Here is a 26,017-nt window from a genome sequence, read left to right as displayed (position 1 = left end):
TTGTTAACCAAAGTACTCAAACAGCTGACCCTAATTATCCCTTTAACTGGGTTGAGTTTACTAGGGGGGGGCAATAACATTTTCACACCTGAAGATTGCATGCTTGATTACCTTGCACACCAAACAAATGAAAGAAGCACCATACTTTGGTGTCATTTTTTTCTCTCAGACTCCCTCTATATACTACTACAACCCACAAAAAAATCTGACCACATCCAATGTGAAAAATGTGCAAAAATGCAGAAAATCAGACAGGGGGCAAATACTTTTTCACAGCACTGTATGTATGTATGTATGTATTGTAACGGCCCGGCACTCACACGGGTTCGTTGCCCCTTTAAAAATACGACCCAACACAAGAAATTGAGTTTTTAAGCGCTGTCGCGCTAATTTTTAATACACACACAAAAATAAACAAAACATAAACAAACACCTAACTCCGATTTGGAGCACTTACTACACGTTTTATGCAGGTCCCTGACTAGCTCGCAGGACGGCTAAGCCGTTTACCTGTCATAAAAACCCTACAACTACACACGTTTAACACAAACACAGCACTTACTCTTAGGGCTGCTCGGAAACAGAGCACGTCTTCTGTCTCCTTCTACTCAGCAGCCCCGTGCAGCCAAGCTGCACGTCTTATATACCCTGCACCTGACATTAATTTACAATACATATCAGGTGCGGTTGATAATTAAACAATAAAACAATTAAACAAAATGTGCATTCGCACATGTTTTCTTCAGGGAGGACACTAACCCCCTCCCTGATGTGTTACACATCCTTCCCCTCAAGTGTGCAACACTGATCGGCCATTCCAAGGCCACCCCCTCCCCTAAAACACAACCACCCACCCTCGAGTCCACAAATGTCAATTTTCGCCCTCTTGCACGGGCGAGCTTGAGGGTGGGTCAGTTCCTCCGGCGCGTCCAGGAAGGGACCTTGAACCGGCGACATGGGACCCCACCGGGCTGACAGGGGCGACCGAAGCGACGGCCGGGGAACAGGCGGCTGCAGCAGCGGGCAGAGGTCTTCACCTGGGGACCGGCGCAGCGATGTCCGATCACCCAGGGGGAGCTTAGCGGCGAAGAGGGGGAGCACTAGCGACGTCTGGCAGCAGCTCAGCGACGTCTGGGTGCTTGGGGAGAGCGGAGTAGGGAACCAGGGGCAGAACTGTGGCCGATGGTGCAGACTCCTGGGCTCCAGGCCAAGCGCAGGGAGGTCTAGGAAGACCGGCAGGGTGTTCAGGAGCAAGGGGCAAGGGACCGCACTGACCAGCGCCGGATCCTCTTCCGGTGTTGTGGGCTGGAGCTGTGGTGGAGGTGCGGTGCTCACCTCCTCTGGCTCCGGGACGGTCTCTTCCTCCTGTTCTCCCTGCCGCAGCTCCTCTGGTGCAGGCGATTCCGCGGTTTCTCTCGCCGGCACCGCCTCTTCTGCCTGCTCCCACTTTTGGAGCAGCAGCTCCAATTCTGTCGGCTCCCGTTCTTTTACTTCTAACGGGGGCCACCCAAACTCTCTCTCCCATCTCTCAGTCTGCTCTATTTGAGCAGCAGTATTGCGGTTGAGCATTGCAATTAATTCTTCAATGCTTTCCATTTCTAGGGTCGTAGGGGCGCCCACACACTCTGACACCATATGTAACGGCCCGGCACTCACTCGGGTTCGTTGCCCCTTTAAAAATACGACCCAACACAAGAAATTGAGTTTTTAAGCGCGGTTGCGCTAATTTTTAATACACACACAAAAATAAACAAAACATAAACAAACACCTAACTCCGATTTGGAGCACTTACTACACGTTTTATGCAGGTCCCTGACTAGCTCGCAGGACGGCTAAGCCGTTTACCTGTCATAAAAACCCTACAACTACACACGTTTAACACAAACACAGCACTTTCTCTTAGGGCTGCTCGGAAACAGAGCACGTCTTCTGTCTCCTTCTACTCAGCAGCCCCGTGCAGCCAAGCTGCACGTCTTATATACCCTGCACCTGACATTAATTTACAATACATATCAGGTGTGGTTGATAATTAAACAATAAAACAATTAAACAAAATGTGCATTCGCACATGTTTTCTTCAGGGAGGACACTAACCCCCTCCCTGATGTGTTACAGTATGTATGTATGTATGTATGTGTGTATGTATGTATGTGTGTATATATATATATATATATATATATATATATAAATGTGTGGGTGTGTGTGTATGCAGTGCTCCAGATAAGGTTTTGGGTCTGGGAGTAACTTACCCTCTCATTTTAGCACAGAGAGTAAAATCTTCTGGCTTTAGGCTTGTGAGATCGGAGGACACTCACACACCCTCATAACGTCTGTGCGGTGAGGAGAAAAATAAATAAATTGACATTTCAAATTGGGGGAAAATATATTAATTTGGTCACTCAAAAATTAAAAAAGAGCTTTCCATTCTGCAATGTTACTTTGAACTACTGTACAACCACGAGTGTGTTCTACAATTATGTTACTTATATTTAAACATTCAATTCTTAAACTCCGTGAACATGTTAAAATTTCAATATAAAATCATACAGATAAATAAAATAAGGAAATGCCTCAATAAATTATAAAACAGTTTGTTTAATATTATAGGCACCTTTTTTTAGTAGTTGCCTCCGACGATGGTTCCAGTTGGATTTGTAGCTGGACTGGGGTGTTTACGCTTCAACCTATGTACCTTAGAATTTTTCTTATTCTTACTGTGATTGGCTGCAAGGACAACAGGGCTAGCCAGAGAATGGATAAGGTTTGTCGGGTTGGTTTTCGTGTACAATTTCCTAGTAACTGAAGCCATTGTATTCTGGGAGATGTCGTTGTCAGTGGAAGTTTTAGGGGAAGCAGACAAGCTATGCAGCAAAATTGAATTGATATAATTGATAGGCAGTATTACATATCCGGGCTAACTGCTAACCCTTCCATAGACTTGGAAGAAGCTAAATACTTGGGGTATAGTATCACCTAACCGGTATTAATAACTCCCGATTTTAAAAAAGAATGTATTTTACAGATAGAGATGGTGCTGTCGACAAGAGGTTAAGGGCCCATGCTATTCCTTAGTCAGAAGCTCAACCATCATGAAAATAAATATGCCACAGTTGAGAAAGAATGCTTGACCATTAAGTGGGCTTTAGAGTAATTTAATTATTATTTATTGGGGAGGTATTTTAAACTGATCACAAACCATGCTCCGGTCAGAAAAGAATGCACAGGTTACAAGTCTACAACCTTTTAACTTTACAATTGAACATAGAGCGGGAATGAAATTGTCAGTTGTTAGACTTTCATGCGGGTGGGTTGGAGGATGGGTCAGTCCATCTTCCGGCACCTCCAGGAAGGGGCCAAGAACCAGCAACAGGGGACCTCTGGTGCATCAGGGAGAGCGAAGTAGGCAACATGTGGAGCGACTGTGCCTGTCGATATGGCGAACTGGTTACTAGGCCCAGTGATATGAGGTCCAGACACAATGGCAGAGTGTCTAGGAGCATGGGCCAAGGCACCTGACTGACCAGCGTTGGATCAGTGCACAGGGGTGGTGGTCGGGGCTGTGGTGCATGTGGTCTTGTGACAGGGTACTCATGTCACGTGTGTGGGTAACCGCTGATATGCAAGACAGAGAGACATGGCAGTTGGAGTTGAAACGCCACTTAGGATTTATTAAACACAAAACAGAAAGTAAACAAACGGGTCATGTGACGCTACTAGTGATGGTAATGCACATATAGAAGACTGTACAAAAGGCTAAATAAAACACAGTATAAAAACTACAAATAAAAGGTGCCACACAGGGCTCCTGAGTGGTGCATCCGGTAAAGGCGCTCCGTGTGGAATGCAGGATGCGCCCTATAGCCTGGACGTCGCCGGTTCGAGTCCAGGCTATTCCACTGCCGACCATGGATTGGAGCTCCCAGGGGGGTGGTGCACAATTGGCTGAGCACCGCCTGGGGGGGGCTTAGGTTGGCCAGGGTGTCCTTGGCTCACCGCGCACCAACGACCCCTGTAGTCTGGCTGGGCACTGAGTTGAGACCCGCCCACCTGCAGATTGAGGACCAGCACAGCCAATCACTCGCTGCCCTTCCTCTCAACCAAACCTAGCAGGCAGCAAGTCTCAATTGAGCACCCGTCTGTAAATCATTTAATCAAACATAACAACTCCAAAAAGCACAGACAATAAACCAATTTCCAGATATAAAATTACACTCGCCCTGCAACAGGTCACCTTACCGCCTCCCCTTTCTCTGTAGCCGTCGGCTGGTTTCCTGGTTCTGAAGATGGGGCTTCTTCCTCTAACACTGGTTCTGGCGGCAACCCTTGCTCCGGTAGTCGCAACTCTTGCTCTGACGGCTACTCTTCTCTCAGTCGCCAGTTGCTCTCTCTCTACACAGCAGTGGCATCCAGTTCTGAGTTGGGTTAGTAGGGGGTGATATCTCACTTTTTTATAGTGTGGTAAGGTGACGGGCTGTCAAAGCTGGCCAGCAGCAGAAATAGCAAACACCCAGAGACAGTACTACAGTTCAGCACCTTGGCACACTTTTAATAACGCAACAAACAAAACACGGGAATAAAATAAAGGCTTTAAACAAAATACTACAAATACAACACACAAAACAGCACAGCTATCCCGGTGCATACGCTCGCTCGCTCGCTCGCTCGCTCGCTCGCTTGCTTGCTTGCTTGCTTGCTTGCTTGCTTGCTTGCTTGCTTGCTTGCTTGCTTGCTCCCACACCCCACACTCCTTTGTCCTTTTTTATAGGGTGTGGCCAGGGGTAATTGGCAATCGTCATTCAATTACCACCTGGCCACATTCCACACTTTTCAATCAAACAATCAAAAATTCATTACTTAAATAATGAAACATAATTAAACACAATTTCCATTACCACACACGCCTCAATCAGAATATATAACGAGAGATATACAGCACATCCTCGAACCTTCGGCTATAACGAACCTGGCCCTTTGACCCCAAATTTAAAAAAAAAACAAAAAAAAGATAATATTGTAACATATGTGAGGTCTGTGAAGTGCAGGAATGCTTGGAGTAGGAGGGGCTGTGTTTCACATCGGTCAGCCTATGAGCAACAGGTACGGGTCACAGGAGCTGCTGGTGATTGGCTGTCGAGTGGGATGAGGTGGGACTAACTGAGGCTAAAGACCAGTGACAGGGGGAGTGTTTGTTTTTGTTGTTGTGAAGTAGAGAGAGAAACGAATAAACAGAGACAGAATAGTTCCACCCTGGGATTCCTTTTAAAAATTAATTAGTTTTAGCGACGTAAGTCGTTGCCCACAGCGACCTGTTAATTGTTAGTTAACAATTGGCAGATTGTCTTTGATCATTTATTAGTGTAATAAGATCGTGTCTGGCCTGAATCGACTGAAGGCTCATTCTTATAGCGTTAAGGATTGTTGTTACAATATACACAACGTGTCAACATCCTGGTCTGGACGCACGGGATCATGCCACCTCGCAGTGAAGTCAACTCTTTTGTCTTAATAAGAAACGCTCACTCTGTAACTATGCCTCCAAAATGAAAATCCTTTTATGTTGCAACAAAGCTGGAAACTATTAATTGTTTGAAAAAATAGTAACACAGGCATATCTCTGTCGTGAATATAGGTTGTCAAAAAGCACTCTGTTTTTTGGCTTGTTCAGCAACCATGCGGCAAAGCAAAATTGATTAAAGAAAAAAAAAAAACAACAACACGAGAATCTGATTAACTTTTCATGTCAAACTTTTCATGTCGGGTTGATTTGGAATAAAAGCTCAGTTTGGGATTCTTGCAAGTTGGATTAAGATGTGGCCCTATTGTCAGGTGTTACAATACTTTATTTTGTCTTTACAGTTCCTGTACCTAACCATGAATATCTGAAGAGCAGGCAAGGACTAGAAGAAGAAGAAAGAAACAGGAGAAAAAAACCATATTTTGCATTATTATGCTAGAAAACTTACTTATTTTGCATTGTTTATTATTAGCTTAAAAAAAATTAAGATGAAAAGAAAAGATTAAAGTGAGACGGTTTCTGCATTTTTCTGTACTTACCACATATTCTCTGAAGAAATGTTTCCTTTATATCTTTCCATGTTCTTTTTTTTTGCTAAGTATCTTAAAACGGTACTGTTTACTGAAAATGGTTTGGTGTTCTTATATACACCCGGGAACATGACACAATAACTAAGAACACTTCTCTTATACACATTACCTTACGGGAAAACCCGCATTTCCAGTTAATAGAAATAAGTATTAGCGCAGCTCTTGTATGGTACTGGGTCTAATGGAGTACATGAGCTTCTACTGCCAAATTTTCTGAGATTGCACAAATTTAGGCTGACCTAATTTTTCACTTTCTAAATATAAAAGATAAAAGGGGCTGATACCAAAAGGATCGATACCATACAAAGTGATTAACGGATATACACTTATAGTGAATCTGCTCCTACTGGCTGATGAGTTAATAATACTGACATCAGCATAAAACCTGTATTTACCTCTTGACTGCAGAACTTGCTCTTTAGTTGAAGGGTAAGACGTCTATGAACGGTATGATTTGTGGTTAGCATCCAGCCCTTGCCTTTTCATTACACACTTCAGTCTTTGTTATGAGATTATACATATTATATTTAGGTGTTCAGGTTAAAGGTTTTCGAACACATAGCACATATCAGCTAATTATATCTTTTCAAGGTGTATGGGATAAAATAATAGTTTTTCTAACTTTTGTTTCCATATATATATATATGACATCAACAATTCAATGTATTGCCTTCTAGTCTAAGGGTTGTATTGTGGCTTCAAAGTTCTTTCAGTTTACTCAAGAAAGAGGTAGCTAGAATTAGACAAGACTTAGTATATCAAGGCTTGATTTACTCTAGACCTGAAACCATTGTGTCAATTTCTTTGGGAACAATTGCAAACCACACAAATCACTACAAATCATATATATATATATATATATATATATATATATATATATATATATATATATATATATATATATATATAGCATGATGAAGTGGCCATTGAGTCTGTGAGGGATGCAAGTTTATGGTGCTGATATAGCTACTGTAAGCTTACAAAAATGTTATGTGATTTTATCAAAGTTATGCTGTTTTATTATTTTTTTTGTACTATTTTTGGTATGGGTTCTATGTTCATACTGTAGCTTGGTTTATATATATCGTTTTGAAATACTAAGGTTTTGCTATGAAATATTCTGTGATTTACTTTACACTAATGGGAAAAATAAAAATAAAACCTTTTTAAACTACTGTCTTCTGTTTACCTGTTTTTAATAATGAACACTGTTATTCTTTCATGCCACTCACTGCTTCTATAGAGAAAAGTCAACGAGACACTCATTCAACATCCATTTACAACTTAGATCAAAATCATAACATGTGAATCAGTTCTGCCCCTCTCAGGAGTTGAAAGAAATGGATCAATGTGATATTGCGCGAGTGAATCCAAGTCATAAATCTCCTTCCCGATCTGTGAAGGCATAGCATAACAGGAACAGTGTGCCCTGGATTGGATGGGTTGGAATTTATTCCAGGGAAAGTTGGAAGTCAGCCATCCAGAAAGGGAGCAGAGTCACAATACCAGAAGTCATCACCTTAATGCGGTAGGCAATGTGGCAATTGCGGATTGGAGGAAAAGCAATTGCATTTGCTACTGAAGGGGGCGTGACTGAGGGTATATCAGGGGATGTGCCGAAGCAATGTGTTCCTTTGTTATGGTTACGAAAGGACCTGTAAAGGAGAACCAACTGTAAAATAACCGTGAGTGTTTTGTGTTGTTTTATCTGTCTATTAAATTGTCATGTTTGTCATTTATAGATGGCTAATATATCCAGGAGCTGTCACTATAAAGCCAGCACCAAACCCCGGACTACACTGCACTACTGTTGTCACTGTTCTTGTATAAATTCACCACTTGCACTAGGAGCACTCACTGGACTGGTGATCGTGTATGTGTTTAAAGTGCGTGTTATTATTAGAAGTATTATTTCGGGACTGAACCCCATGAGTTTTGACTGGGCTTTACACATAGCTGTGTATAGCCAGTCATATCATTTAAGCAACAATAAAGCTTCATTTTACCTTGGAACTATGATGGGTCGTTATTCTACTGCACTGCATCATCACTACACCTGCGCACTGCAAACCACTTTGCCACATGTGGTGTCAGAAACAGGATGGACGTCACTACACTATCGGCGCTGCGCTGAATGAAAAAAGGGAAGCAGAGGAGAGGAAGAGAGAGGAGAGGTACACGGCTCTGATCGAGAGGAGACACACCACACGTACCAGCAGGACCCGTGAGGGACCCTTTGAGCGTTTGGCTACCACTGCATTATGGCCTCAGGAGTACTGGGCTAGCCAACTGGGCCTTTAATCGGGGAGGACCGACGAAGAAGCCAACCAGTACGTCCTGGTCAAGCAGGCCATCTGGCGATTGAACATCACGGGGGAAACTCATCAGGTGTGCTTCAAGGAGTACCAAAGACCACAAGATACCAGCCCCAGGGGGGGCGCCCAGCAATTTTGTGACCACATGGTGCACTGGCTTAGCCCCCTCCGAAAAACAGGGGGTGCAAATGGGCGAAGCCATTGCAATAGAACAGTTCTACCATGTGGTCGGCTCTGAGACCCAAGTTTGGATACGATGCCACGAGCCGTACACCCTGGAAGCCGAGGTCAAACTGCCAGAGGACTTTGAGGACTCCTTAATCTCTTCCAAGATCTGCCTACTGACCTTTCCCTCACCACCGAGAGGCAGGGGACTGGCTCCACATCAACACCGACCCCTCCTCGCACTGGTATCCAGACCTCCCAGATCTCCCAGACCACCAACCCCAATGGGCCGCCCAACCACCCTACCATAGAGACGATGGCTGGCCCTCAGCTGGGGTAGATTCAATGCCCCTGACCCGCTGACTTATTAGCAGCGGGACAGATATGTAGCTCCAGTGCCCTCTGCCCCTCGTATCTATTCCAGGTCCCACCAGACAGGACATATCACCCGGCTGTGCTCCTCAGCAATGAAGTGCAATGTGGCGACATGTTATCTGGCATCGGAAGCGGGTAAGAAATGGGTAAATGATTGGGAGGGACCTTGTATTGTTGATGTGGTTGTCGGTAAAGTGAGTACCCATGGATTAGTGGAAAGTGTGTGAGCAGACCTTAATTTGGACGGCTCTCTTAGGTGGTGTGTCGTGGTAGCCACAAGATCAGATGGCTATCTCCTGTATCCATGGAGACACGCGAAATACCCCGTTAGCATATGTATCGGTGGGACCGATAAAGTGCCACCTCATAGCGGGGGTAGTGGATAGGCTACCACTGGCCAGAGTATAAACGATTAATTAAAAAGGCAGTCCTGACTATACACATAAATGTGGCAGACAAACAAGGGGAAACGATTGGTGAGATTTTCCCCTTAAAAGCTGACTTGTTTTCCTCCCTGTTTTGTCATAGAAAAACAAAGAGAGACGGATCGAAAAATGGGAGGGAAACATCAATGAGATGAGGTTGGGATCTGGTGGGAGAAAGCTCGGCTGGTATCAAACGGCAAATAAAGAGTTCTGTACACAGAGTGATCGGTAGGGCGAGGTTACTGGGCCATTGTGGTAATGTGCCCCGCCCCTGTGTGCATTTGTATGTTATATGTTGCGTGTGGTGTGTTAGAGAATTTAAAAAAAAAAGTACAGTAAAAGAATAATTATTTGTTTTGACTCACCGTGTTTGTTTGTCTGTTAGTCCTCTGGTCGTTTAGTGTTAATCCGTTTTGTTTGTCTATTTATTTTGGCCTCAAGTGCCATCTCCTGTTTTCTGTTTTGTTCAACCTTTTATTTTTGTTTATTAAAACACTGAGCGTCGCAGCGTCTCAGTTTCAACCCGAGTACTGCCTGTCTGTGTGTTTCTTTCTGGCCTGACGTCACCCCTACAGCCAGCCTGTTCACAGCCATCCAGGGCAGAGGCTACTCCAGCCCCCCTCAATATACCGGACATGTGGGACCGGATTCAGGACAGCCTCTAACACAATTAAACAGTTCCCCAGTATTATCAGCCTGAGGTCATGAGGCTTGCGCATGATATCCCTTTTTAGGAACACCTGGGAGCTGATAAAACTAGGGAACGTGTCATGAATGACCAAGTTGTTAAAATGGGTGGGGGTGGAGCAAGTGTTATTATTATTGTGTGCACTAAATATTTTTTATATATTCACGGTTATTATTAATGTGTTTAATTTTTATTATTATGATGTGTTTGATTTTTATTGTTATAATTCTTGTGTGCGAAGTTTCTTTTTTTATCACTGCGTGGTTTTTTTGTTGTAGTCACTAATTGTTAATTAATATGCTTGAACACCACACCTGAAATCAGTTTGGGATCCCTGACTCCCGACTCCCACAGTTAATCATCTCCGGTGTTTTCACCTGCCCTAATCTATCCCTCACAGACAATAAAAAGAGTGCTTTGACTCACAAACGAGAGAGAGGAAAGTGAATGAACGGTGATAAGGGAGGAGGAATATAGACCCGCAAGATCGACCCGATGTTAATAGATTAAGTAGGGGAGCAGGTGGACAAGAGTGTGGGAACAGAGCTGTAGAAAGGGAAGAACAACATTTCGTGGATGAAAGAGTACGAAGATTGAGAGAGACGCGACTCAGGCAGCACACAGTGAAGTACAATCCTAAAAAAAACGTATTGGTGCTCATGTTTGGCTGCTTAAGACGCTGACAGATGTTATTTTTGTGATTTCAATACTGTAACTGTTATACCCACTCCCATGATAAACCGGGTGGAATTGCTTGGAATAAGCCGAGACTGTGTTTTCCTTCTTTCTTCCATTTTTTTGATAGACCAATTGAGTGAAGTTTGACTATGCAGTAAATCTGTGTAGGGACTAAAATCTACACGTTGTGCTGAAGACTGATTTTCTGGGGCTAGAGTGGGTGCCGGGATCAGCGTTGCTGCAGCTGGAACTGTTATTGCTGCACGGGATAATCTGCAAGCGTTCCTGGAGGCTAGAGAGTAGAGTGAGCCGTGCTGAACATGGGCTATTCTTTCTAGAGTCCTCTGTAGGCACGGGTGTAACGAGTTGGATTTTTTCTCAGCTATCAACGGAACCGGGACAGAGACTCGTGAGATTGAGATTGATGTTCCTTTTTTTGTTTTGTTTTCTCTTGCATACTAAGACTTCTACTTGGTTGCGCTGGACAAGTAGTTGCACCACGATTTAGTGGACTTTATTCCATTGTTCTGCCAAATACTGATCTTATCTTTTTACTTGCTATACCCTCGTTATTGAATGATGTGTTTTAAAAAATGTGTACTAAGTATGCTGTCCTGTGTTAACCAGATGAGCAAGAAAAAGGAATAATACTGTATGTTGTGACTGAAGTTGTTATATTTTAAAGAATTTTTTGTACTAAATAAAGCCTATTTATAATAGTATCTTGTGTGGAGTGTGTTGTGTGGTCCTGGGATAAAAATAAAAAAAAAGAACCTGCAAAGAAGGATTTGGATAAAAGTTTAGTAAGTATTAGATTTCATCATGAAAGTATATTAAAATTTCGGGACCTGGTGCCCGTATATTCCACCAGGTGGCGTAGTTTGGCTACCTTTAGCAATTACAATAATTATACTTACCCCTGACTTAATTGTCCTTCGTGAGAAACGCATATTGGCCTGATTTTATTAAGTAGGAAAGTGTCGAGATATGTAGCCAGATGCCCAGACTGCCAGCGAATAGCGCCGGGTCGAGTGCACCCCGCCCCTTTGGTCTCTCTGCCAATTATTTCCACTCCCCTTGAACGCATTGTGATGGACATTGTAGGCCCTTTGCTACCTTCTGATTCCAGGTATACACATATTGTTTTGTAGTTTTGTTTACAGTGTTTGGTTTTCTTTTTTTCTTTCATCGTTTTGGTTTTTTTCACTGTTTTGTTTATTAAACTGGCACTTGCATGTGCTGAAAATAACTATGACAAAAGAACAAACACTACCATTGTTGGTAAAATAAATAAAACGTGCGCCTGTGGGGCGTCTCAAATACCTTCTCCATGTGCATCATGGACTCACCCACACACCCCCTTTCATACCTCTGTATTTATCAATTTATTGAAAGTGAAACTAATGATCTCAAAGCGTTACAGGAAGTTTAGTCACAAATTAAACCACAGAGGCAGTTACACCAGCAACAAAAACATAAAAAAATGGAGTACACATGAACCTGTACACTAAATCTGTAAGCACAGTGCCCGGAACCTACAATCCTTTGCAAAAGTGTGAATCAAGCAGCAAAGGTGTTAAGCAAGAACATAAAAGGTCATGAAATCTGCTGACACCTCACCCTTTTATAATAGTAGTTTAATCACACTCCTTACTTTCTGGGACTAGCTTGTTTCTGGAGTTCTGACATCCATGTACAATGTCTTTTTGTATTCTGGCTTACATTAAGTAGGCTACTATAGATCAAATTTTAGTTGCTTTTTCCCTTACTGTTTTATGGTGTCTGTAATCATTTTGAGCGGTTGTCGATTCTGTTGCTCCAGTAATGAATCTGCCTGCCGAAAAGTGCCAGGACTAAACAGCCTTCCTCATTCAACTCAAGTCATGTGGCAATATGACCTTGCAACTCTGCAAGTGCCACCTACTCTAAATATATATAGACAGATAGAATATGTGGGTAAGGCAACGTCACATAGAAACTGTATGCAAAGTGTGACATAAGTATGTATAGATTCCACCCCTACTACTGTACTTCCCTGTTGTCAGGGGTTGCTCAAGCATCTACACAGCATCCATGGAAGGCACCTATGATAACCTTAACCAGGACATATAATAATAATAATTTATTTCTTAGCAGACGCCCTTATCCAGGGCGACTTACAAGATATCACATTATTTTTACATACAATTACCCATTTATACAGTTGGGTTTTTACTGGAGCAATCTAGGTAAAGTACCTTGCTCAAGGGTACAGCAGCAGTGTCCCCACCGGGGATTGAACCCATAACCCTCCGGTCAAGAGTCCAGAGCCCTAACCACTACTCCACACTGCTGCCCTACATATATAATCTTAACCAGGACATATATGGGTATATTCAAGTTTGTAGCCTTTCTACCTATTTTTCTCAGATGTTAACAGTTTCCTGACTCAATATTTACCCTCTAGACCAGCTTCATACAGATGCATCTTTACTGTATATTCTCACACATTGATTGGATGTTGACAGGAGTTTACCTTGGACACCCTCTGGACGATCCTTTTACATTTGGTTGTCACTTTTTTCCTTTTTGATTAGCCTTCATGTATTCATATTGGCTCTACTCTTTGTTAATTGAAGTTTAAAAGTGGATACTGTGTTAGGGTCCACCACAGAGTGTGGCATTCTAGAGCCTACAGCCACTGCAACAAGCCCTGTCTCACTAAAGGTAGTGATCATAATAACTCTATATTGGAGAAACAGAACCCCAAACCACTCTGAATGACTGCAAACATCATAAAATACTACAAAAAAGTAACTGATACTTACCGTTTGAGTCTCTGATTTTCTTCATAGTACGACCAGGCTCCAGGGTCACTGAGACAGCTTAGTTTTTTAAATCATGTTAACCCTTTCTTTAAGAGATACAGGAATACAAGTACCAGAACACATTGCTATGTAAGTGAAAGAGTAAGTAGTGAGGTTCCGAAAAATATAGCGTTATACATTCCCACATGTTGCTACAACTTTAAATAACGTACCTGTAATTTGTATTTTTATTGTTAACATCCTGACAACTTGTATTTTTATTGTTAACATCCTGACAATCTTAACCAGGACATATATGGGTCTATTCAAGTTTGTAGCCTTTCTACCTATTTTTCTCGGACTCACAATTCATGGAAGTCTGCACCCCTAGCAGACTGAAAGCCATCAGGGAGATGGAAGAGAGTCGAAACAGCTGGGTTCAGATAGGCAGAAGCAGGGAAAAAAAGAAACTTCGTCAAACACAACCACCAGAAATCCAGACATCCAACAAATTTGAGCCACTTCAACATTTAGATGACCAAAACCAACATCAAGAGAATGAAAGAAACAACATCCAGGACCCTATAAACAGTACTGGCCAGGCAGCAAAAAGAAGGGAGGTCATGATTTTTGGGGACTCCATATTGAGAAACACAGCAAGTTCAGTTCGCAGTTTGGACCTCCTTACTACAACAGTGTGCTGCCTTCCAGGAGCCTCAGTCAAGCACATCACTGAGAATGTGGACAGGCTCCTAGAACGAACAGGAGACGACCCGGTAGTAGTCGTCCACATCGGTACAAACAACATTGGGAGAGACAGGCCAAGATCCCTGCAAAACAAATTCAGAGCTAGGAAGGAAATTAAAAGACAAGACCAAAACTGTGGTATTTTCTGGGATACTGCCGGCGCCTTGCAAAGGACCATATGGACAGCTGGAAATACAAAATCAAAATGCATGGCTGAAATCGTGGTGCACACAGGAAGGTTTCACCTTTCATGAACATTGGAGCACATTCTATAACAAGGACTATCTATACAGGTGGGACGTACTGCACTTAAACAGAAAGGGAACCAATCTACTCAGAGAAAGGATCCTTGAGGAGGTCAGAAGCATTTAAACTAGAAAGGAAGGGGGGAGAAAACAAAAAAACAGAAGGGAGACCACATCAAACAAGGGCAACAACTCAGGTAAGACCACTATTAAATGTATTTATCTTAATGCTAGTAGTCTCAGAAACAAAAAGTTAGAACTTGAAGCTACTGCACTAACAAGTAACTACGATGTGATAGGTGTTACAGAAACTTGGTTGTCTGAGCGTGATGGAGACGAATATAATATTAGTGGGTACACACTATATAGGAAAGACAGGCAGGACGAAGAGGCGGAGGGGTAGCACTATACATAAGAAATAGTCTTCAAGCCCAGGTGTTAAATCAGGACAAAGAAAACAATCCAGAATCAATATGGGTCAGAATAATGGACACAAATTCAAAGGGCATAATAATAGGAGCATGCTATAGACCGCCAAATTCAGACGCTGAGCAAAATAATCTGTTGTACAATGACATTCGAAATGCCTGTAGAAAAGGAGAAGCCATACTAATGGGGGATTTCAACTTCCCTCGTATAAAATGGGAAAACCCGATGGGGGGCACGACGGACAAAATTGAAATGGTGGAAATGACAAATGACTGCTTCCTAACGCAATTTGTCAAGGCACCAACTAGAGGGGAGGCATGCCTTGATTTAGTCTTTTCAAATAACAAAGACAAAATAACTAAAACAGCGGTCAGAGAGCCATTGGCAAACTCAGACCACAACATGGTCTCATTTGAAATATTTTTTAAAACCCCAAAAGTAATGACTAAAGCTAAGGTTTACAATTTTAGAAAAGCAAACTATGAAGGTATGAAACGGAGACTAACAGAAGTAGATTGGAGTAAAATAGAGAAAACATCCACAGAAAAAGGGTGGCTGTTTTTTTAAAAATGTAGTACTAGAGGTGCAAAACAATGACATCCCAAAAGTAGACAAATCTAAATCTAAAACAAAATGACCAAAATGGTTTAATAGATCAATTAAAAAAGTATTCAGCGAAAAAAGGCACTTTACAGAGCGTTTAAAAGGGACCAAAAACAAAGTACACAGAAAGAGTACTTGGAACTGCAAACACAAGTCAGAAAGGAAGTTAGAAAGGCCAAGAGAGAGATAGAAATCAATATTGCTAAGGGGGCTAAAACCAATTCCAAAATTATTTTTCCAATATTATAACAGCAAGAGAACATTCAAAGAGGAGGTTAAATGTCTGAGAGACACAAATGGCAAAATCATAGATGAAGAAAAAAAAATAGCAACTATATTAAATGATTACTTTTCACAGGTTCTTACAAAGGAGGACACAGACAACATGCCCGACATGTCGACCTGTTCCTATCCAATTTTAAATAAGTTTAGCATAACAGAGGCAGAAGTGTTAAAGGGACTAGGAGTTCTTAAAATAAACAAATCCCCTGGGCCAGATGAGATCCTCCCAATAGTACTCAAAGAAATGAAAGAAGTTATTTACAAACCGCTAACCAAGATCATGCAACAGTCTCTTGACACAGGGGTTGTACCGACAGACTGGAAAATAGCAAACGTAATACCGATCCACAAAAAGGGAGACAAAACCGAACCAGGTAACTACAGACCAATAAGCCTGACTTCTATTATATGTAAACTTATGGAAACTATAATAAGATCCAAAATGGAAAATTACCTATATGGTAACAATATCCTGGGAGACAGTCAGCATGGTTTTAGGAAAGGGAGATCATGTCTAACTAACCTGCTTGACTTTTTTGAGGATGCAACATTGAAAATGGATAACTGCCAAGCATACAACATGGTTTATTTAGATTTCCAGAAAGCTTTTGACAAAGTCCCGCATAAAAGATTAATTCTCAAACTGAACGCAGTAGGGATTCAAGGAAATGCATGCACATGGATTAGGGAGTGGTTAACAGGTAGAAAACAGAAAGTACTGATTAGAGGAGAAACCTCAAAATGGAGTGAGGTAACCAGTGGTGTACCACAGGGATCAGTATTAGGTCCTCTGCTATTCCTAATCTACATTAATGATTTAGATTCTGGTATAGTAAGCAAACTCGTTAAATTTGCAGACGACACAAAAATAGGAGGCAAACACTGTTGAAGCAGCAAAGGTCATTCAAAATGATCTAGACAGCATTCAGAATTGGGCAGACACATGGCAAATTAAATTTAATAGAGAAAAGTGTAAAGTATTGCATGCGGGCAATAAAAATGTGTATTATAAATATCATATGGGAGATACTGAAATTGAAGAAGGGAACTATGAAAAAGACCTAGGCGTTTATGTTGACTCAGAAATGTCTTCATCTAGACAATGTGCGGAAGCTATAAAAAAGGCTAACAAGATGATCGGATATATTGTGAGAAGTGTTGAATTTAAATCAAGGGAAGTAATGTTAAAACTCTACAATGCATTAGTAAGACCTCACCTAGAATATTGTGTTCAGTTCTGGTCACCTCGTTACAAAAAGGATATTGCTGCTCTAGAAAGAGTGCAAAGAAGAGCAACCAGAATTATCCCGGGTTTAAAAGGCATGTCATATGCAGACAGGCTAAAATAATTTAATCTATTCAGTCTTGAAAAGAAGACTACGCGGCGATCTGATTCAAACATTCAAAATCCTAAAAGGTATAGACAATGTTGACGCAAGGGACTTTTTTGACCTGAAAAAAGAAACAAGGACCAGGGGTCACAAATGGAGATTAGATAAAGGGGCATTCAGAACAGAAAATAGGAGGCACTTTTTTACACAGAGAATTGTGAGGGTCTGCAACCAACTCCCCAGTAATGTTGTTGAAGCTGACACCCTGGGATCCTTCAAGAAGCTGCTTGATGAGATTCTGGGATCAATAAGCTGCTAACAACCAAACAAGCAAGATGGGCTGAATAGCCTCCTCTCGTTTGTAAACTTTCTTATGTTCTTATGTTCTTAACTTTGTACACTTACAACTTTAAACTCTGTTTCAAAGCTCTTTTCAAAATGAACGTGCTATGTGTAAAAGATCAACACAGTCTCACAGGTAAATGAGCTATCCCTTATACAAGTTTACCACAGTATTTTTGCAGTTTAACCATACTTTTCCCATGGTTATACTATGTGTTTACCATGTTTATTAATATGTTTACCATAGCTTGTTAATCTTTACAATGCTTACCTATGACTAGAGCCCAGTGTTTTCACAAATATGAAATAACACAAAATAAAACATAATGCAACATATAAAACTAAAAATAATTATAAAACAAACATAGAATGACTTTTTTTTAATTTTGGAGATAGATTGGAGCAAATGCTGTTTTGGTTTCAAATGAATGAATCTGCTTTGCGTAGTGTTAAATATTGAGAAACCCCAACCTGGTTGTATACTGGAGCCCTGCTTCAGTGCAATGGGATTGGAATACAATTCCTAGCGGTTTTTTTAATGGATAGATTGCTGTATGCACAATTATGACAGCCCCACAGTATATATATATATGGCATGGGCAGTATTTATTGTAACTAGGCAGTTGAGAAATTGTACAACTAGAGTGGGGGACTTAAGGTACAATACCATTAGTGCTACTAATGAGAAATTATGGAAACTAAATTATTTTTCTGTGCTAGGTCTATTTATTTCAAAATGTTAAACAAGTGGATGATGTTTAATAAAAAAAATGTATATACTTAAAACATGATGCATACTTTGTTTTTATTGATATCCACCTATTTCAGTTATTTTATTAATGTGTATCTGTAATAAAACGAAATAAAACAACATTTTTAGCAGACAAAATTAAATAAAACAAAATTTGTGAAAAATAATAAGAATTGCATGGGTCTCTACCTATGACATTTCAAATGGTTTAAACACACATTATAAAATAGTAAGGAAAAAAACGAAAAAATGATTTGAACTCTTTATTATTGTGGTGGACCTGTTGTTACACCTTGAGAACTGTGAAGGTGGACACCATGTGAACAAAATACATCCATGGCACTCTCTTCAATAATTGTTGTTTCCGTTTAATTTTGCGTTTGGGAATGTTGTGCTATATTGTGTAACAATGCGGTCTGTTTTAATGGTCTAGGGGTGGCCAGCCCTGGTCCAGGAGCGCCACAATCCAGCATGTTTTATCGGTAACTCTTAATAATCAATTTCTGAAGAATGCAAATTGTTGTTGATCAATTTAACCAGTTAATGTGTTGAATTAAATCAGCAGTGGTCAGCTCTGGTCCATGATAGCTGCAGGGTGTTCAGGTTTTTGTTCCAAATTATCTCTAAATTACTTAACTGAACAAAGTCCCTGCTTAACTCAGTCAAAATTAAATTGTTACACGTCTTTAGGAATTTATGATTAAGGGTTAGCTATAAAACCTGCTGGATCCTGGTACTCCAGGACCCGAGTTGGCCAGTATTTTCCTGGTTTGTTAAAGCAATAATTTTATAATTATTTACAGTAAATGTGTAATGCATATTTCATCACTATTTGCACACATTGGTGTTAACTGTCGACATATTTGTGAAAAACACAGTTAAACGGTATTGCAAGTATATATGTTTGAATAATAATTATTACATTTTATTCACGAATATTTGTGTTAGCTAAATGCTATACCATATTTTGACTATAAATAAGGTATACATATTGCGATTCATTCAATTATACACAAATTATAATTTATGTTTTAATTGTAAGCACCGTTTCATTCAGCTTTGTTGTGTTTTGATGTAAATTCATCAGATACATTTCCAACAGGTTTTACTCTGAACTTGCTTTGTGTAGCCGGCGAACAAGTAGTTAAAGTCTGTAGGCGGTCCCTTCCTACCGGAGATTGTGCAGTTTCGTTTACTTTTTGTTTGAACTGAAGACCGGCTTCTTTGTCAACTCTTTCAAATAAGACGAAATGGCGGCGATAAACACAAAACTGATCATCAGTCCTGTACAGAGAGTTCGCTCCAAAAGTGACACTTCTGGATTTAGGTCCAGGATACTTCGGCTCACCACTGCAAGTTCTGGTACGATCCTTTTTATTTTGTTTAAACTCGAATTGAAATCTTAACTGAGAGCCGACTGTTAATGAAAACAAATGAAATACGTACCTTTTTAATTGGCAATTGCAGTTATTCGTTTTCTTCTGCAGTTAGATAATGTGTAATTTATTTTATTGAGTATGCCTGCATACATTAGTCCTCTGGCAATGAAACAAACGAAATGACAGGTGTTGCAAATTGAAAAGGAGCGTGTCGTGAGACAGTCATGCATTAACAGGATGAGAGGATGAGAGGATGAGAGTGCATACATTGTTTTGAAAAGTTTAATTGTTTCGAAAATACTTAAGGCCATTTTTTTAACAGAATTGTTTTAAATGATTATGTATGTGACTCCCAACCGCATAAAACCATTATAAACTAATTAGTTTGTTTTACAATTTCTCAAACTTTGGATGCAATTATTAGATGTTTTCATTATATACTAAATGTATTCGACCTTCTTGGGTCTCACAAACTTGTATGCAATTTTAAGAATACGATAGAATTTTTCAGTCATGAGAAAAGGTTTAGAAGTTGAATAACATTTTAATATTTCAAAAGTATATTAAATGAGGGTTTATATCATTGTATGTGATTTGTTATCTACTTAACTCTTAAGAACCCAAGTGTTTTTCAGTGGGACCTTAAAATACTTCCTGAAAGTTGTGTTGCAAAAAACTTGTTTTTGGGCAAATTACAATACATTGTTTCACCTGAGTGATTTTGCGATTTTTATTTTTAAAATATTTTAGCTCTTTGCCTTTCTATCTTTTGAAAATCATCAAACATGTATTTTTAGTAGTAGAGACTTGAAAATATTATCTCAGGACACTAGAGAATATTTGATTTTGCTATCTTGATATGAAATTCTGTAGAGTGGGAACGTTTATATTATTGTGTGCATGTACATTTCTGTAGATAAACAGTAATCACATACACAGAATATCCTATCATCAAAGCAATATTTTACAAACAGCAAGAACAGAATAAATCGTGCTAAATGAACTACAAAAGGCTAACTATTATAAGCACACATAGTAAAACTACAATGCCATAATAAACGTTTATTCTTATGATCATTATAAGCAATAATAGACTCTATTTTCTCAAAATACATATTTATAAATTAAATAATAGTTCTTCATTCCATTATCAGTAATAAAAATAAATAAATAAATGATTTTGTTAAGGATTATCTGCTTATATCCACTCATTTCTTGATATTTATAAATGTTGTAAAAAAAAAGATATTGACACATGAAAAAAAAAAAAAAAAAAGTAAAATGTAATCCCTCCCCTATGCAATGATATGCGTGTCCGACAAAGTATGGTGGCCCATTAAGTCAATAAAATGAAGTGCGTTTTTTATCTTGTTTATTCAATCACAGGCCCAGAAAGACACTTCAGTATGATTGTGTTTACACAATCACAGTCTGGTAGACTGGGGGGGGGGGGCTCTGGAGATGGCGGTGACTCCTATCCCTCTGGCTCTGGGAATGTCTGCCCCTCCCCTTCTTCCTCTTTCGGGCAGGTCGTTCCTTCCTCTCAGGTGTTCAGGAAGGTAGCGCCTCCTCCTCATATTGGAGGGGGCAGCACAGCACCTAGTGTCCTCGAGGCAAACTGCTATCCTGTGGGGCCTTGAAAGGCAGAGGGGTGCGTCTCGTGCTGTTGGGCGGGCGGCTGGGGTTGGACCTTCAGGCGGAGCCATTCCTCAGCCGACTCGTACAGGCACACACCTTGGAGGTACCTACCCCCTCCGCAGGCTCCGCACCCAAGCTCTTCTTCCATGATATTTTTTTACTTGCAGTCCTGCTCTAATTCTTTCAGGGGGCGCTATCCCACACTGACACCGTATGTGGCAGGATAGTGTCAGGAATAAGAGAGTCAGAAAAGCTGCAGTGAAGTGCTGTTTGCGCAAGTTTATTAACCCCAAATGGGAACAAAAAGAACAACAAATAAACAGAGGGCACAAGGGCCAAAAAAAAAAGTTTAACAAAATAATCACAAGTGCTTACAAAGGCCAGGCTGAGCCACGTCTTCACTGGCCTTATCTCCTTATACGCCTTTGGCTAGCAACATTTAACGGCATGAGGTGGGCCTTACCAGACATTAAAACCCTCTTCGGGTTATGTTGCTTAATTTATGAGATGCCTGCCTTCCTTTTACAAATGGCATTTTCACTGCTGAAGTCTCGGCTTCCGAACATATTTCCATGCAAAAAAATTGTTTGTTTTTTTTCAATTGTATGGCTTTTTAGCATGAGGTCATTTATCCACCCTTTAAAGTCGTACAATGTTTAAGACGCACACTTCCTGTAGCGTGAGGTATGTGTGTGCTATGTCCTGTAAATCATGACAGTAGAGAGAGAGTATCGACTTTCTAATCTGTGTGGAAACCCGGAGATTGTATTGTCTCCTTTTTAAAAATATTCTAAATATTATAATGGGCAATCTATCTCAGAGGTTCAGTGGTACCCTAAATATGATTCATTTACTAAACATGCTGAATGAGTGGGTGGAGCTTTTGTTCTCTGTTTTACCCAAACAAACTATTTTCCTGACTGGTGACTGCCAAGACTGGTATATCCAGCAGTCCTGAGCCAAGGACAACACTACAGTGGAGTAAGTGGATCATATTTAGGGTATTTCTGTTAAGATAGGAGACATTTAATGTGTGTGTGTGTGTGTGTGTGTGTGTGTGTGTGTATATACAGACGTGCTCAAATTTGTTGGTACCCCTCCACAAAAATCGAAGAATGCACAATTTTCTCTGAAATAACTTGAAACTGACAAAAGTAATTGGCATCCACCATTGTTTATTCCATATCTAATAGAAATCAGACTTTGCATTTGATTTTTTATTCAACATAATATTGTAAATAATAAAACAAATGAAAATGGCATGGACAAAAATTATGGGACCCTTAACCTAATATTTTGTTGCGCAACCTTTAGAGGCAATCACTGCAATCAAACGTTTTCTGTAGCTCTCAATGAGACTTCTGCACCTGTTAACAGGTAGTTTGGCCCACTCTTCCTGAGCAAACTGCTCCAGCTGTCTCAAGTTTGATGGGTGCCTTCTCTAGACTGCAAGTTTCAGCTCTTTCCATAGATGTTCGATAGGATTCAGATCAGGACTCAGAAGGCCACTTCAGAATAGTCCAATGTTTTGTTCTTATCCATTCTTGGGTGCTTTTAGCTGTGTGTTTTGGGTCATTATCCTGTTGGAGGACCCATGACCTGCGACTGAGACAGAGCTTTCTGACACTGGGCAGTACGTTTCGCTCCAGAATGCCTTCATAGTCTTGAGATTTCATTGTGCCCTGCACAGATTCAAGGCACCCTGTGCCAGGCGCAGCAAAGCAGCCCCAAAACATAACCGAGCCTCCTCCATGTTTCACTGTAGGTATGGTGTTCTTTTCTTTGAAAGCTTCATTTTTTCATCTGTGAACATAGAGCTGATGTGACTTGCCAAAAAGCTCCAGTTTTGACTCATCTGTCCAAAGGACATTCTCCCAGAAGGAGTGTGGCTCATCAATATGCATTTTAGCAAATTCCAGTCTGGCTTTTTTATGTTTTTCTTTCAAAAGTGGAGTCCTCCTGGGTCGTCTTCCATGGAGCCCACTTTCGCTCAAAAAGCGACGGATGGTGCGATCAGAAACTGACGTACCTTCACTTTGGAGTTCAGCTTGTATCTCTTTGGCAGTTATCCTTGGTTCTTTTTCTACCATTCGCACTATCCTTCTGTTCAATCTGGGGTCGATTTTCCTCTTGCGGCTGCGCCCAGGGAGGTTGGCTACAGTTCCATGGACCTTAAACTTCTTAATAATATTTGCAACTGTTGTCACAGGAACATCAAGCTGCTTGGAGATGGTCTTGTAGCCTTTACGTTTACCATGCTTGTCTATTATTTTCTTTCTGATCTCCTCAGACAACTCTCTCCTTTGCTTTCTCTGGTCCATGTTCAGTGTGGTGCACACAATGATACCAAACAGCACAGTGACTACTTTTCTCCATTTAAATAGGCTGAATGACTGATTACAAGATTGGAGACATGTGTGATACTAATTAAAGAAACTAATTAGTTTGAAATATCACTATAATCCAATTATTTATTATCTTTTCTAAGGGGTACCAACAAATGTGTCCAGGCCATTTTAGAATATCTTTGTAGAATCAGCAATAATTCATCTCTTTTCATAGCTTCGTTGCTTTATTCTATGACATACCAAAGGCATGCAAGTATACATGATAAAATAGCTTTTAATTTCATCACTTTTCAGGAGCAATGAAGCATTATTTCAATGAGCTGTAAGTGTACCAACAAATTTGAGCACGTCTGTATATATATATATATATATATATATATATATATATATACAGTGCCTTGCGAAAGTATTCGGCCCCCTTGAACTTTGCGACCTTTTGCCACATTTCAGGCTTCAAACATAAAGATATGAAACTGTAATTTTTTGTGAAGAATCAACAACAAGTGGGACACAATCATGAAGTGGAACGAAATTTATTGGATATTTCAAACTTTTTTAACAAATAAAAAACTGAAAAATTGGGCGTGCAAAATTATTCAGCCCCTTTACTTTCAGTGCAGCAAACTCTCTCCAGAAGTTCAGTGAGGATCTCTGAATGATCCAATGTTGACCTAAATGACTAATGATGATAAATAGAATCCACCTGTAATCAAGTCTCCGTATAAATGCACCTGCACTGTGATAGTCTCAGAGGTCCGTTTAAAGCGCAGAGAGCATCATGAAGAACAAGGAACACACCAGGCAGGTCCGAGATACTGTTGTGGAGAAGTTTAAAGCCGGATTTGGATACAAAAAGATTTCCCAAGCTTTAAACATCCCAAGGAGCACTGTGCAAGCGATAATATTGAAATGGAAGGAGTATCAGACCACTGCAAATCTACCAAGACTTGGCCGTCCCTCTAAACTTTCAGCTCATACAAGGAGAAGACTGATCAGAGATGCAGCCAAGAGGCCCATGATCATTCTGGATGAACTGCAGAGATCTACAGCTGAGGTGGGAGACTCTGTCCATAGGACAACAATCAGTCGTATACTGCACAAATCTGGCCTTTATGGAAGAGTGGCAAGAAGAAAGCCATTTCTTAAAGATATCCATAAAAAGTGTCGTTTACAGTTTGCCACAAGCCACCTGGGAGACACACCAAACATGTGGAAGAAGGTGCTCTGGTCAGATGAAACCAAAATCGAACTTTTTGGCAACAATGCAAAACGTTATGTTTGGCGTAAAAGCAACACAGCTCATCACCCTGAACACACCATCCCCACTGTCAAACATGGTGGTGGCAGCATCATGGTTTGGGCCTGCTTTTCTTCAGCAGGGACAGGGAAGATGGATAAAATTGATGGGAAGATGGATGGAGCCAAATACAGGACCATTCTGGAAGAAAACCTGATGGAGTCTGCAAAAGACCTGAGACTGGGACGGAGATTTGTCTTCCAACAAGACAATGATCCAAAACATAAAGCAAAATCTACAATGGAATGGTTCACAAATAAACATATCCAGGTGTTAGAATGGCCAAGTCAAAGTCCAGACCTGAATCCAATCGAGAATCTGTGGAAAGAACTGAAAACTGCTGTTCACAAATGCTCTCCATCCAACCTCACTGAGCTCGAGCTGTTTTGCAAGAAGGAATGGGCAAAAATTTCAGTCTCTCGATGTGCAAAACTGATAGAGACATACCCCAAGCGACTTACAGCTGTAATCGCAGCAAAAGGTGGTGCTACAAAGTATTAACTTAAGGGGGCTGAATAATTTTGCACGCCCAATTTTTCAGTTTTTTATTTGTTAAAAAAGTTTGAAATATCCAATAAATTTCGTTCCACTTGTTGATTCTTCACAAAAAATTACAGTTTCATATCTTTATGTTTGAAGCCTGAAATGTGGCAAAAGGTCGCAAAGTTCAAGGGGGCCGAATACTTTCGCAAGGCACTGTATATATATATAATATATATATAATATATATATCAAGCATGTTATTTATGATTAACCTGAGTAATAGTAAAACAATTGCATCTGATGGGCCTGTCACTGGAAAATATAACACCGACTGGGCCCATCAAAGCAGAAAATAACATCAAGGTGGGTTTGTCATAATACAAGTATGTTTAGCTCCTTAGCTGGATCTAATTTGACTATTTCAGTACTGTAGACTAGTGTTGATGGATTTTCTAAGAGCAACTGGTAGGTTGAAGACTGAATTAACTGACCCCTTTTTATCCACAGATAGAGAAAGTGAAAGCAAGACAGCTGCTTGTTAAATGTTCCATATCTTGCACACTTAATTGAAATTAAATTAGTTTGAATAGAAACATAGGTAAAG

General features: G+C 40.5%; 2 protein-coding genes across 3 annotated transcripts in view; both read left to right on the top strand.

Annotated features, from left to right (window-relative positions):
- Positions 1-7,281, top strand: part of capn9 (calpain 9) — a 50,205-nt gene extending 42,924 nt beyond the window's left edge. The window contains exon 20 of the mRNA XM_034018965.3: positions 5,858-7,281. Within this exon, the coding sequence (XP_033874856.2) occupies positions 5,858-5,884 (27 nt within the window). The 3' untranslated portion in view covers positions 5,885-7,281. The remainder of the gene's footprint in view (positions 1-5,857) is intronic.
- A 12,136-nt stretch (positions 7,282-19,417) lies between these two features.
- LOC117410898 (phosphatase and actin regulator 2-like) overlaps positions 19,418-26,017 on the top strand; it is a 207,203-nt gene continuing 200,603 nt past the window's right edge. For both annotated transcript variants that reach the window (XM_034921580.2, XM_059025370.1), the window contains exon 1: positions 19,418-19,630. In XM_034921580.2, coding sequence (XP_034777471.2) covers positions 19,519-19,630 — 112 coding nt within the window. In that variant the 5' untranslated portion in view covers positions 19,418-19,518. The remainder of the gene's footprint in view (positions 19,631-26,017) is intronic.

This window comes from Acipenser ruthenus, chromosome 6 (assembly GCF_902713425.1).
Source record: "Acipenser ruthenus chromosome 6, fAciRut3.2 maternal haplotype, whole genome shotgun sequence".
In the NCBI taxonomy this organism is placed as follows: Eukaryota; Metazoa; Chordata; class Actinopteri; order Acipenseriformes; family Acipenseridae; genus Acipenser; species Acipenser ruthenus.
This window is presented reverse-complemented; position numbering and strand designations above follow the sequence as displayed.